At 49.1% G+C, this 13841-nt stretch overlaps 1 protein-coding gene across 1 annotated transcript in view; it reads left to right on the top strand.

Moving 5' to 3' along the window:
* The first annotated feature begins 1750 nt into the window (after positions 1–1750).
* Positions 1751–13841, top strand: part of LOC136776796 (netrin-1-like) — a 114186-nt gene continuing 102095 nt past the window's right edge. The window contains 1 exon segment of the mRNA XM_066732646.1: positions 1751–3727. Coding sequence (XP_066588743.1) covers positions 2341–3727 — 1387 coding nt within the window. The 5' untranslated portion in view covers positions 1751–2340.

Below are 13841 nucleotides of genomic sequence, written 5' to 3' on the forward strand. Positions count from 1 at the left end.
TCCCTAAACGTTCCTCTGCTCGCTGATTTAAGCTTCGGCCGCCCTCCACCACTCTCATAATGCTTTTCAATTTTTCCAACCACGCCAACTACCGCTACCTCGTTCCACTACGCAAATAAAAACAAATGTCGGCAAGCCTGCGCTAGGAAAAACAATGAAAAACTATTTTCACTCGAACAATGGACTTTTCCATTAAAGCGTGTATCATGCATGCAAGGTTAGCTGGGAGGAATACGTCAAAATTCTAGCAGTTTCGCTCGCGCGAGAAAAAGAACGTTAAAATTCCTTTTGCAGTTAGCATGAACCGAGTGTACAATGTTTTGGAGGTCGTTGGTGATGTGTTTTGAAAATCTTTGCACGAACGACCGTTGTATACTGAGAAAGCGATAAAAACATGAAGTTTTTATCGCTGCTTTGTTTTGAAAAAAATTGAAATGACACTGGAATGAAAAAAACATTTTAACTTTTCTCCTGTATCTGTCCCACATACACCTTTAGAGTTTGGCGCATTCCTCTCGGGTCACCTTGCACTCTGCAACAGAGGATGAGGCACTCGTGACACCCCACAGCTACAACGTGAAAATTCATTTATCCGTTCGTAAGTTTGAACGCGGATAGAAAGGAGCTTGAAAAGGGTCCCGCGTGGAAAAATTGACGTCTCTTATATACACGTAGAACTAACGAGATAAGACATTTTCTTGCGTCTATGTCTCCGTGTGCTGTAGGGTGTGTTAAGTGCCTCGCTCTGTATACATATACTATATATATATATCACGAACACTAGGGTAGAGGGGGATTGAGCAATTTAACAGATCAAAGATGATAAATACACGCTCCGGGAGTTTTAATGGATGGATAATATGGAAGGGAAAGGTGGATTTTGCGAGCAAGAGACGGAGGCTAACAGGTTTCAGGTACGATAATCATCAGAATTCGGTGGATCGATTGGCGCAAGCCGATACATCGGGCTGTCACGTCGCGAGGTTCCTTATCGCTGGCCAACGGTAGTTTGCGTGACGGATCGCGCTAGGAGAGAGGGGAAAGCTTTTCCCAACCTTTCGCCGTTCTGCTTTTCTCCACAGACTCCATTCCGATCGATCGTTGCGCCTCCCGTTGACCCCCCCCCCCCCCGCCAAAAAAAACAACCGTTAGATCTGACTTATCGACCGAGATTCTCAATTTTAAGAAGAGAACACGAGACGCCGGCTGAGAGAGAATTTAGCGAAGAATCTGGCTGAGCCGGGGTTACCGAGGATGGGACGAGAGAAAGGTTTGGAAATCCATGAATGGATGGGATTCGTATCGTCAGCCTCGTTGTGGATGGAAGGTCGTCGAGGCTGCTGCTCGGCTGTTGTTGGAAAGCCCGGGCGCGGACTGTCGAATCGCGTAAAGCAGGGTAGTAGAGTGGAGAAGTGGAAAAGTGGAAAAGTTGGTGTGCGTGGAGAAGGGAAAAGGGAGCGCGAATTTTGTCCGATCCGATCCCGGCGTGTAACGCGAGTCGCGACTGGTAGAGTTTGCAGGGAGACGGAGAGAGAGCGCAGCATCCCTCGTTCTGCGCGGCGCGGCTAGGATGTGGTGGGGCTGGGAGGGGGAGGGGTGGGGAGGGGGCTACGGTGATTGGCCGGGCGGAGGGTGTCAGGGGTGGGGGTAGGCGAGAGTCTCGCTCGCTCACGCACGCCAGCCAGGCAGGATGGATAAACCGCGCGGCGCGCCAAGACCTGGTTGGCTCCGTTGGCTCGCTCGCTTCGTGCTCTTCGCTATTTCAGTCGAGTTTCAGTTAGCGGCGAACCGCCACGGGGAGAAGTACGTCGTATCTCCGGTGTTCGGTCCATATCGAGAGTATCGCGCGATGTAAATTCTCGCACGATTCACCCTCGATTCTCGCAAAATCGCTCGAAATACACTTTTGAGTCCCTTTCTCTCTCTCTCTCTCTCTCTCTTTCTCTATCTCTATCTCTTTCCATCTTTCACTCTCCCTCGTGTACGCGCGGTATCTCCGGCGAACGACTCTCGGATTTCTCGAAAGCTCACGACTGTGCTCAAGTATGTGAACTGGCCGAGTGGTGGAAAAAAAGCTCGGATTGGCGAATGAGCTCGGCATGGCCCTTGGAAGGGCCTAACTCGTGCGAGTCTCCTCTCGCTCGAAAGGATCTTCTTCGATCTACTCTGCCTGGATTTTTCTCACTCTCTCTCTCTCTCTCTCTCTCGCAGTCTCTCGACGAATAGGGTGATTCGCGGTGTTTGGTGCGGGGTACGCGAGTGCTTGTCAGTGATTTCTCGCGGGTGTGATTGATCGCGGAAAGAGAGAGAGAAGGAAGGGTGGTGAGAGAGTAGAGAAAGATGAGAGGAGCAGGGAAATATTTGTGGTTATGGTTGACGAGCAGTTTGGTGGGTCTGTTGTCGGCGGATCCAGCGCGCGCCGGTGGCAGCGAGATCTACGCGAAGATGTTCTCCAGTCCTCAGAATCCCGTGGATCCTTGCTACGACGAGGATCGTCCACGCAGGTGCATCCCGGACTTCGTGAACGCCGCGTTCGGCGCGGCTGTCGAGGCCTCGTCGACTTGCGGCACCGGCGGTCCCACGCGCTACTGTGACGTCAGCGAGCAGCAACAGCAGCAGTCCCCGGCGACGGCAGCCGGTGTACCGGTGGGTGTCGGTCAGTGCCACCTCTGCGACGATTCCAATCCTAGGAGACGATTTCCCGCGAGTTTTCTCACCGACCTCAACAATCCGAACAACGTGACATGCTGGCGCAGCGAGCCCCTCGTCACCTCGCAGAGCTTTTCCGCCCCGCCGGACAACGTGACCTTGACCCTGTCGCTCGGCAAGAAGTACGAGCTGACCTACGTGAGCCTGCAGTTCTGCCCGAGGGCGGCCAAGCCCGATTCAATCGCGATCTACAAGAGCATGGATTACGGCAAGACCTGGCAGCCCTTTCAATTCTACTCGTCGCAGTGCAGGAGGGTCTACGGCAGACCGAACAGGGCCACCATAACCAAATCGAACGAGCAGGAGGCTAGGTGCACCGACAGCCACAGATACACGGGTGGCGACGGATTGGGGCCCGTCGGCCGGATCGCCTTCAGCACTCTCGAGGGCAGGCCGTCGGCCGCCGATTTCGACAATTCCCCGGTTCTGCAGGATTGGGTCACCGCAACCGACGTGCGGGTCGTCTTCAACAGACTCCACATGCCACCGCAGCAGCAAGGCTCCTCGGCCGTCGGCGAGGGTGCCGGCTCTCCTCCTCAGACAGCGTCTGCCGTCGGCTCGACCGACGAGGAGCTGGCAAAACGCGAGAGAGACCGCGGCGAGGAGAGGTTGAAGAGTCAGAAGAATCTGGCCAATCAGCTGTTGCTGCTGGATCCTCTGGTGACCGCGTTGCCCTCGGTCCACCAGGTACTGGTCCCCCGGGAGATGACGTCGAACGACGCTCTGGAGAACGTGCAGGACATGGGATTCCCAGTGACCACCGCCACCGTCACGGTCTCCCCTGCTGCCAGCAACGCTTTGGGGACCGTGGCTCATCACTACGCGGTTTCGGATTTTGCCGTCGGGGGGCGCTGCAAGTGCAACGGACACGCCGCTAGGTGCGCCCCTGGCAAAGATGGCGAAATTGCTTGCGAGTGCAGGCACAATACCGCCGGTAGGGACTGCGAGAGATGCAAACCCTTCCACTTTGATCGACCTTGGGCCAGGGCCACCGCTAGGGACGCCAACGAGTGCAAAGGTTAGTTCTTCTTCTCCACTTTGGCATTCGTTGTAACGTTTACATCTGCCGGGAGAAAATTAGACGAGGAACAATCCAAACCAAATAAATGAAGAGGAAGCCTATTTCCTATATATATATATATATATATATACACCTTTTGTTTATTTATTTGCTTTGGAAGCAGCGTCTCCGAAAAGGACCAGGGGTGATTCGATAGCTCATCCAAAGCACGTCCATCCTCCTATATATATATATGTGTGTGTAGCATCTGGTCGATACGCTGATAGGCGACCAAGTAGAACCCCTTAATTTCACCGAGCGGCCGAATCTCAGCACCCTTCGACTCTCTCGACAATCTCATAGAAAAACACGAGTAGGTCTGATTAACCGTCTACCTCGCTCTGTCAATCTCGCAAAGAAATTATCGATAATTTGCATTGGATTTTAGAGTTGGACTGACGGAAGAGAGAGGGTGGGGGGATTTGGCTGCGGAGCTTTTTTCGGGGTTGCTCTTCAGCCCTTAATTCGACGCGGCGAAGCAGCAACGAAATCAAAAACAGAAGGCAAGCCACCCTCGGAAATCTCTTCGAATCGATAAGGGCGCGTGCCGGGCTTTAAATTCTCCGGCTGCTGTTGCTGGGGGGGGGGGGTGTCGCCAGCAACCGTATATATACAATGTCATTGAAATTAATTCCAATCCCTCGACACAATAATAAGGACGATTTTTCCGTTCGAATCCCCAGCTTTTCATTAAGACGGATCCTTGCATGCACGCTCGGCGCTGCTCCGTGTCCAATGGTATTCGCGCTGGTGAAATTATAAAATCTATCCCGCACTAGGTACTATTCCGTATCGCCCGGGGTGCGCAGGCAAAACCGGTATCGCCTTTCTTGGAAGCAAACGGATGTAAGCTGAACGAAACCGCGCGCGCTCTACGTTCGATTTGGTAAGACACGTTTTCTTTCACCGTATTAGCTATTTGCACGAACCAACGCAACGGTACCTTCGACGAATCCTATTGCGACATAGCTTTGACTTTATTCAAAACGCTCCAATTGCGCCGTAAAATAGTACATACCGATCTCTTTCTGTGGTGGTGGTGGGGGGGGGGGGGAGGGTATAGTATACTTACCGGTAAATTCGCGCGCCGCCGCTTGCCAATAATTTTCAGCAGCCAAGATTATTGAAAGAGAGAGAGAGAGAGAGAGAGAGAGAGAGAGAGAGGAATGAATTTGAGACTGGGGCCTGGAGCTGGATTGCTTCCGTATGGGGGTGTTAGGGGACACTCGAGCATTTTATTACGGGGATCCTTTTCCAATTAAGCGGTCGCTATGGTGATGCCTGCGAGTGCTTATAGGTGCGCGCCCTGCTTAATGCTACCGCACTCCACTTAACCTCCAGTCTTCCCTATTTTTTTCACCCTTCTGCCCCCCCTTCCTCCCTCCCTCCCTCCCTCCCTCGCTTATTATATTTCCATAAGCACGAGTAGTTTTTTTAAAAGTTCCTCCCTGGAAATTCTCTTCATCGCGGACGAAAACGTTCGTCGCGCTGAATCTCGAGGGCCTCGAAGAAACGGTCACCCCACGGAGTTAAGGTCAAAGTTTTTTGTCGAGTTTACGTATCAGCTGATCCCTCTCTCGGATTCATTCAGATCGATATAATTTATGGACGTACATAAGTTTTAATGGAAGAGAGACTCTCCGAGGCTTTTCTTCCGATGGAAATTACATCTTACGAGCGTCTCAGCCGTTAACGTATCAAAGTGGCTGATTAATAAACTCTTAATCCGCTCAGTCGTTCTTTATAATTTTCTGGCAAAGAAACATCGCACGTTAATGCGACCATATCGCGTATGCAGTAATCAATGAATATTTATGGCGAACGAGCATTTAATGGGGACATTAATTCGTTTTTCTTTTGCGATTAGTCCAAGGCGGGGCTTTCTCTCCTCCTCCTCCCCCCCCCCCCCCACTCTACCCTCACCCTCGCAGCAATAAGCAAGCGTGGCAAGGGAATAATTATATTCGCGTTGCAAAGGAACTCTAGTCGCGATAAATTAATCCAGCGTGTATCGGGGGAAGGAGGGTGAAATGCATTTGAGAAAAAAGAGAAACGAGAACTTTTTCGTCTTTACGATCGACCATAAAATGCTCTTTCCTTTCCCCCCCCCCCCCCTTTCTTTATTGTGTATAAGAATATTTTTGTCTGCCAAGGTTTTATCGGGTCATTTTACCGTCCGTTATTTCAGGTGTAATTATTTAACAGGCTTGCGTAAAAAGAGGGCGTAAAACTGGACACAGTGCGGAGGATATTTTCAGCGTGGAGAAAGTGTTTTTACCCGACGGGTTATATCGAAGCAGGGAATTTCGTGGTTTTCAGCTGGTTTATTCTCGAGACGAGATGGTAGCCGAGGAGGAGAGCGCGCGCGCGCGCGCTATACGGGACTCTACTAACGTCATTTTTCTTCGGTGAGAGGAGCCCGTAGCGCCATCTGCCAATATTGCGCCCCCCCCCCCCCCCCCGCCACCAGCACCACTATACGTCCAGCCGTCGCTGACACAATGGCCATAGCCGAGCAACGTCGAAGAGCGTTCAATTTAAAATGTAAATCGTCGCCGGGGACACTTTTGCCCGGTCGTGCGACCCCGAGAAGAAAAGCCAAGCAGCTTTTCCATATTCCGCGAAAGAGCTGCGTTTTCATATCGCAAAAAGCAGCCGCAATCGCAAAGTTAGCAGATGTCGCTCCAAGTTTCTTCTTCCAGCACTAAACTCTGCCGTAATAAGCTTCCAGGATAAAAACTTTGCGATAGTCGGCGAATTAAAGCGACGACGATAAAGATACGAGGGAAACGAGCTGGCAAACTTTGGATAAATACGCAAAAAATAAATAAAAAGAATTTCAAATGCCAAAGCTTGGGAAACAAGATTCGAGAGGAGACTGTTTATCTATACCTGTACCTATCCTCAACGGTCAATGAGTTTTTCACTGAAAATATAATAACGATGATCCTCCCTTGTTACTCTTTAGCAGCGTTTATATCGTGTAATTTTTGTCGAGTTGACGAATAGTGCAATTGAGACGAGGATATAAATAAAGGGAAAAAAGAACAGAGATGAGACTCGAGTATCAGTAGGGCATGTATCTCGATGGCGCATTTGAATATTTAATTGTTGCTTTGAGTGAAAATGGAGAGGGACGCGAGAGAAGCGTATTCGTTTCGCTGTCAGGACGGTAGTCATTCATGCAGAAAAGACTCGAGAATAATTCATGCTTGCCGAAATGGTAGGGGGGGGGGGGGGGGACTCCCCCCTGGGTTAGCGGAGGAGAATTCGATGTTTCGCGGTAGGAAAAAGAGGCGTCGAAGGCAATCTATCATGCGGATTCCTCGCTAAGCTTTTTAAGAACCCGTTCTTCTCTTCTCCATCTTTTTCGGCCCTTCGGAAACACCGCGTGACGCTGCCTATTCGTTTCTCTCTACACGGAGTATAACTACCTGTTTCACAGTTGCCCAATTCAGCTCTGTGTTATCGCTCTTTCTCTCTCTCTCTCTCTCGTGTTCAAGCATGTTCGTGCGAGCAGAATTGCCCTTTGTATTGGTTATGAACTCCACTCTCTCTCCCTCTGCACTGCGCGCTCTACTCGTGTTTGTTTACTCTCCGAATTAGCGTCCCCGTCGGAGACCGCGTGTTTGTTGACACCCGTCTTTACAGAAGACAAGTGTAACAAAAGCCAAATAAAAACCGTTGCCACTGCTGTGAGTCTGTTGTTGACTATAATGAAAACTACAAATTATTTTTCTCTGAATTTACATCGTTACGTCTGTACGCTACTATGCATATATATATATATATATATATATATATATATATACACACTAATAGAACGTGCTTTGCGAAGCCGTTTGCGGTCGTTTGACGAGGATTTTCAGCGATCTTCTTGAAAGAGCGAGTTCTGTGCGAACTGTCGCCGTGCGCGCGCGCACGTCCGAAGAGAATATATTCCTTGTGGAAAATGGGAAAGCGTGTTGCACGATAAGGAGGGATGCGCGAGTGTACATAAGTGCACTATCTAGGTACTATTTACGACATTAATAGGCGCAGGAAGAAAGTAGGAATACGAAAAGGTTGATGAGATATGGCGCGGTAACGCGTGCGCTTGGCTCGGCAAGAGTAGTTCCCTCAATGGCCGTAATAAACAAGTCTTTCGTAAGATGTTGGGGGGGGGGGGGGGGGGGGGGGGGGGGGGGGGGGCTAGAAAAGATACGAAAAGAAGGGAAGAGTAAAATCTCGGATTTCCGCAAAGAGAAGTTTGTTGATGGCGCTTATGCTAGCCACGTTAATACCACTCGACTCAAATATTATTACGTACCCACTTGATAAGTTCCTCCTCCCACGGGGCAATATCTCCATTTCCCATATTTGATCATGCTGTAATATAATCGTTCTTCGTAAAGCAAACCCATACGAACCATCCTATATATTCCTATAAAACTTATCTGCGAGCATGAAAACCGAGATGGATATTTCAATCAATATAAAATATTCTCTTTCTCTTACTCTCTCCTCTCTCTCTCTCTCTCTCTCTCTCTCTATATATATATATATATAAGCACAATTTAACCAACGAGATTTCTTTGTTAACGCCTAGTCCTAAATTACACAAGTGTAACATAAGAGTCCTATGTACGTGTATATAGCATTGCGAAAAAGGCTAATTAATTTCGAGCAACTTGGAAGGAATCGAGCACACTGCTGCGCTGGAGCAACTTTTAATCGCGGTTAGAGAGAATATCGCGTGTAATGCTCGTCGAGTTTATAGCGTTAGCGCGTTAAAGGTTTATCGATGTTGGTTAATGTTTTTTATATAATGCGTTATGCTTCGCGCCAATGTGTGGTTAATAATTGTCGGAGTATATCACTGGTAGAGTCTCTCTCTCTCTCTCTCTCTCTCTCTCTCTGCGCATAGGTTTGAGTAACTGTGAGTTAAATATGTAGAAGTGAAGGGGGGAGAGGGGGGGGGGGGGGATCCTTGGAGAAGCAGCGGTAGACGCGTTGTCTGGCTGCGTAGCGGAGGTCGCGCAACGTAGACACCCCGTGTGTGTACCAAGAGCCGTGAGTGGTACACACGGCGCACACCGTGCGACCTTTCACTACACGGGAATTAACAGAAGAGAGAGAGAGAGAGAGAGAGAGAGAGCGGTGGTGATGGTAGTGGTGGTGGTAGTTTTTAATGCACCAATTAAACGCGTGCTCGCCGCACCGAGCGATTAGCGCTACGAAAGACCGCATTATCGCTGCTCCCGAGCTTAAGTGCTTCCGTTCAATCCCAACTCGCAATATTCCACTTGGCAGCTCATAATTATGTTTTGACGTTCGATCGTCAAATTAACCGTACAATTCTTTTACACCATTTCTCTCACTACATAAAGCGATTATGTTATATGTACGTAAACTCCTTCGATTGGCGTTCGTCGAACACTCGACGTTTGTTTTTGTTTTCATATTTTTCTTGGAAGCTGAGGCGTACCGTGTTCGGGTCTACTGTTGTTGTGATATTTTTCGAATACCGGGGCGCGTCGGTCGGACGGACGAAAAAAACGTCGCGCGAACGCAGCGAGCAGTTTGAAGTTGGTGTTAATCGGTCGAGGGGACTAGAAGGGTTTCGCGAAACACCCACTTCAAGTCCGCCGGTGTCTGCTAGAAAGGGTATAAATAAATCTGCGAAGCTGCCACGCGGTCTGCCGTGCTTGGCGTTTGCCAATTCGTTCACAGACGTTTATGCATGTAGTACGTGTGTCGCCGATTCACGCACGTGCACACTCGTCCCGTCTACCGGGTGTCGAGGTAATTTCTGTCCAACCAGAAACCATGCATCTGGTTTTTGCACAATTTATACGTTCAATTTTATGGTGATTGCAGGAGTTTGTTGAGTGTCAATGTTTATATTTTTTTCAAAAGTTGGGTAAATAGTTTTTTTTCTTTTGTTTTTGTTTATGGAATTCTTCGATTCTCGAGCGACACAGGGTTTATCCGCCATGTTGAGTCGATCGCAGGAATTTCTGAGCCTACTTTAAGCCCTCCTCCCCATCCTCCACAAATACATACATACAGATGGCAGGTCCGTGTTAGTCTCTAAGGTATTCCTGTTTTGCCGAATGACGTATACGCATTCGACGGCACAGGTGCTTCCACGATCCGAACGCATTTCATGCTAGGAAACGATGCCAAGTGCCAAGTTGAGACCGCGGAAGCCACCGGGAACCGAGCGTTAATCTTACGCGACATATTGCGTTTCGTTGTTCGTTAAGCCTGATGACGCTCGACAGATTCTCCGTCGGAATTAATTTCACGTGTCTGCACATTTTTGTAAAACATAAACACGCCTCTGATGAAATCTTCCATTTTTAAGTCGTGCAGCTTCTCTCAAATCCTCTTCCTTTTTCCTAAACGCGCGACTGATGAAAGGACGAGGAGCGAGAATGGTGGGAAACTGCAGGAACCTCACCGGCGGATAATGAAAATGGCGGCTGACTGACGGTTTTCGTCGTTTTCGCTCTCACTCGCCAGTCGACGCGTAAATTAATTGCCGCGTAGTTTACAGACTCGCTCGTTGCAAGATACGCCGCTCTCGTCGTTCGAGAACGAAATGCTCTGATTAATCTCATTAGCGTATTTTAACGCTGCTGTTTGCGCGAGCGAATGGGCACTCGTGCGTTTCCCGTTTACGCCTGTTCGTGTAATAAACGCCAGCTGCTCGAATTTTCGATCGCGGCCAAATTCACTCGTGCAGCGCGTCGCGTGTCTCTCCTCCAGTAAAAAGTTTCTAGCCAAGAAATATCAAGCGTTCAAACCCGTATAACCATCCAACGAGCGATTTATTAATTGATGGATTCGATTACCGTAATAGCGGGTTGAGTTACGATTGAGAAAAATGATCGGTCAATGGTTTGTTAAACGCGCATGCGCCTTTGGCGCCTCGCTCTGTGGCAAGTTGGCCGTCAGACGTTTATGATTGTAGGTTATGGTCCGTACGTACGCACGAGCGTCAGGTTCTTGGACGTTCGCGACCCTCGCGACTATACTCGATCGAGAAACTTGCTTACCTGGACTATAAGAGAATCGATAAAATGATTTGCGAGCATTCTCCGCGGTTCTTCCTCCTATACACAGTGTTCCATTGAATTTCCTAGCGAGTGGAGTTTACTCGTTCGAGCCGGGACGCACGGCGTGGCGTGGCGTGGCGTGGCGCGGCGGTTGCGTTGCTGCGCGACCTAACCTGCAAATGCGGCTGCCTCGGTGGACGGCAGAGGGCACTGCCAGTCGCGGAACGTGTCTGCGCGCGCATACGCGATCTTTCGGAGGCTCGCGAGAAACGTTTTAGCCCGTAGTGGGACCAAAATAAACTGCGCGACCGCATACTCGTTAAATTTCAAAGTGCGCACGCGTAATTCAGTTCGCTGACTCTCTGCTATTTTTCATTCTCTCTCACGTCGTACTCCTCGTTGTCCGTGGACTCGTATATACGCGTACTGGATGGTCAAATATAGGATTTTTGCGGTGCAGTAAAATATTCATAAACGAGCAACGTCGACCTTGCGAGCTCTGGCTGAAATATCTCACGGATCAAAACGTTCAGCTCTTTCAGGGGCGCATTAAATCTACCGAATACGCTCCAATAATATTTTATTTAGAAACGTTCTTCGAATGCTAGTCAAGTTCCTAAGATAGCAATTACGAAATTCAAAATAATTCGTGCAATATATAGACTATGAATCTAACAAAGAAAAACAATGTTTTTTTGCTCCGTTTGTCTCATTTGACGGACACTATCATTAAAAACAAGTGCATATTTTGCAAAATTTGGATACGCTATGAAAGTTTATTAGAAATATGGAGAATACCAAAGATAGGTGAGGCTGTGTGTCAAATATGTAACGCTGGCTCGAAGGGGTTAATCCTTCGGGAACGACGTGGCGTAAATCACGGGAATATGAACCGCGTGCGGAGAATATAAAGAAGAAATTTATTATCATCGCGGAGTGGATTTCTTCCTCTCTTGATTCTCGACGAAGGAGAGGAGGAATGAAGGAAATATAGTGAAATGGGTGGAGGGGGGCGGGGCGATAGAACATCGAGCGTAGGAAAAGGGGTAGTTTTCGGATGAGAGAGAGAGAGAGAGAAACCATGAAGAAGCTGAAGGATGAAACCAGTCGGTCGACGCTGCGGAGAAGAATCGACGCCACTTTGGCAAGGATGTCCTTAAATGGATCCATCGCCAATGGCATCGCCTTTTAGAACTTCTCCACTCGTCTTCGTCTCCCACCCCCACCCCTCTCCTCCATTTTACTGAAACATATATATATATACATTGCTCTATCGCGTTCACCAGTGCAACACCAATTCGCTTCGTCTACGAGCAATTGATTTACAAAGTATAATCGTCGGACCTTGCTGAGGAAACCCTGAAGAAGGAAGGACGAAGAGAGGAGGAAGAAAGAAATTCAATAAGATTGAAAGTTACACGAGTCGGAGATTTACAATGATTATTCGCCTCTTCGGGTCTCGCTTAAATTTTTCGAGGGCTTACCTCGGGTTTTCTCATCATGACGCAAGAAGCAACTTGTTCTTCTTGGCGTAGCACGGTGGTGGTGGTGGTTGAGAGTTGGGGAACGAGACGAGTGATGGTAGGCGGGGTGGGGGATCTAGAGAAGCAGATCCATTCCGTCGCGAGTCTCTTCGGGGATTTTCTCCGGGAGAATTTTTGGTGCTTTTTTTGCCAGTCCCTCCGGGGAAGAAAACTTTCCAGCTGGAAACTGGAATCACCGTAGTAAACCGTAGGAGAGGAGAGTACCTCGGCGAACTTTCTCGTCGCTGCGTCGCGTCGGACACAAATCAGCAGCAGCAAATCGCCAAATGTCGCATCCTTTCCAACTTTTCGTCGCTCTCTCTCTCTCTCTTCGTATTTTTCGCGAAAGACTTTTGAAAATACTGCTGTTGATACGGCAGGAACGTTTCGACCAGGCTATTCCCTTTGGTCCCTGCGATTCTTCTTCTGTTTTCCCCACACACACACACACACACACACACACACAGAGGGCGTATCCAATACTACATCCACTTTAACGATCCTTTCGCAACAGGTCTACTTACCCCCCTCCCCCTCCAAACCCGCACTCGTCATAAATATTCCACCAATCGACCATGCAGAGATTAAAGACGCGCGCCTGCAACTGAAAGCTTCATCCTCCTCGCATTACTCTAATTGATTTTCCCGAGGAGAATGCTTCACGAGGCGCGGGCGTCGGATTAGGAACATTCTACTATATATATATATATATATATATATATATATATATATAGTGGCAAGTCGATGGGGAAGTTTCCATTTATAGTATTGGCGTGGCTTCCGCGAACACGAAGCATAATCGAGCTGGTTCTCCAGCGAGCGGACTCGACGAAGAAACAGGTGGAGGATGAGGATGAAGAGGATGAGGAGATCCGTCCCACAAAGCACGAACCAAGCTCCACAAGCAGAGTCGCACTACCACTGCACCAACCGTGGTCGAGGAAAAGCTGCGCTTCGTGCATTTCCAGCAGATTTAGCAAAGGGATAACAAGGTGGCTTTCGGGCGGAGATGATCACCGGACGAAACCGGAAACTGCAAGGGAAACGGAGAAATGAACGAAAGGCCGCGCGCCATATTGAAATCTCCAACGCGTTCGATGTGATATTCGTGGATTCTCGCGGACTAATGAATCTTTTAATCAGCCTCGGAGGAAATTCGTGGCATTTCTTCGATGGTGTTTCTGTGTAGATATATATACGAGAGAAGGTCTCGGTGGTGAAATATTCGCGATACGCGCTCAGGATTGATCCTGGCGGCTCGATAAGGACTCGAGTCGAACGGCGGCGTCACGTAGGCGATCGCCGATGCGAACGGCCTCACGTAGGAGCCCCGACGAAAGAACCAACCAAAGCTGAGATGCTTTTGACCGGTACCTCACGGGTTGGAGGATCGTGGGAAGGACGATAGTTTTGCGGCGCCGAGGCGCGCGTCCGTCGGTCAGAGTGCGATTATCAGCCTGGTAGGTGGATGCTGGTACTACTATCGTCGGCCCCCCTCCAAATCCC

This window comes from Prorops nasuta, unplaced genomic scaffold (genome assembly GCF_024137725.1).
Source record: "Prorops nasuta isolate Cenicafe-Biocafe unplaced genomic scaffold, Cenicafe_Pnas_1.2 PNAS00010, whole genome shotgun sequence".
NCBI lineage: Eukaryota > Metazoa > Arthropoda > Insecta > Hymenoptera > Bethylidae > Prorops > Prorops nasuta.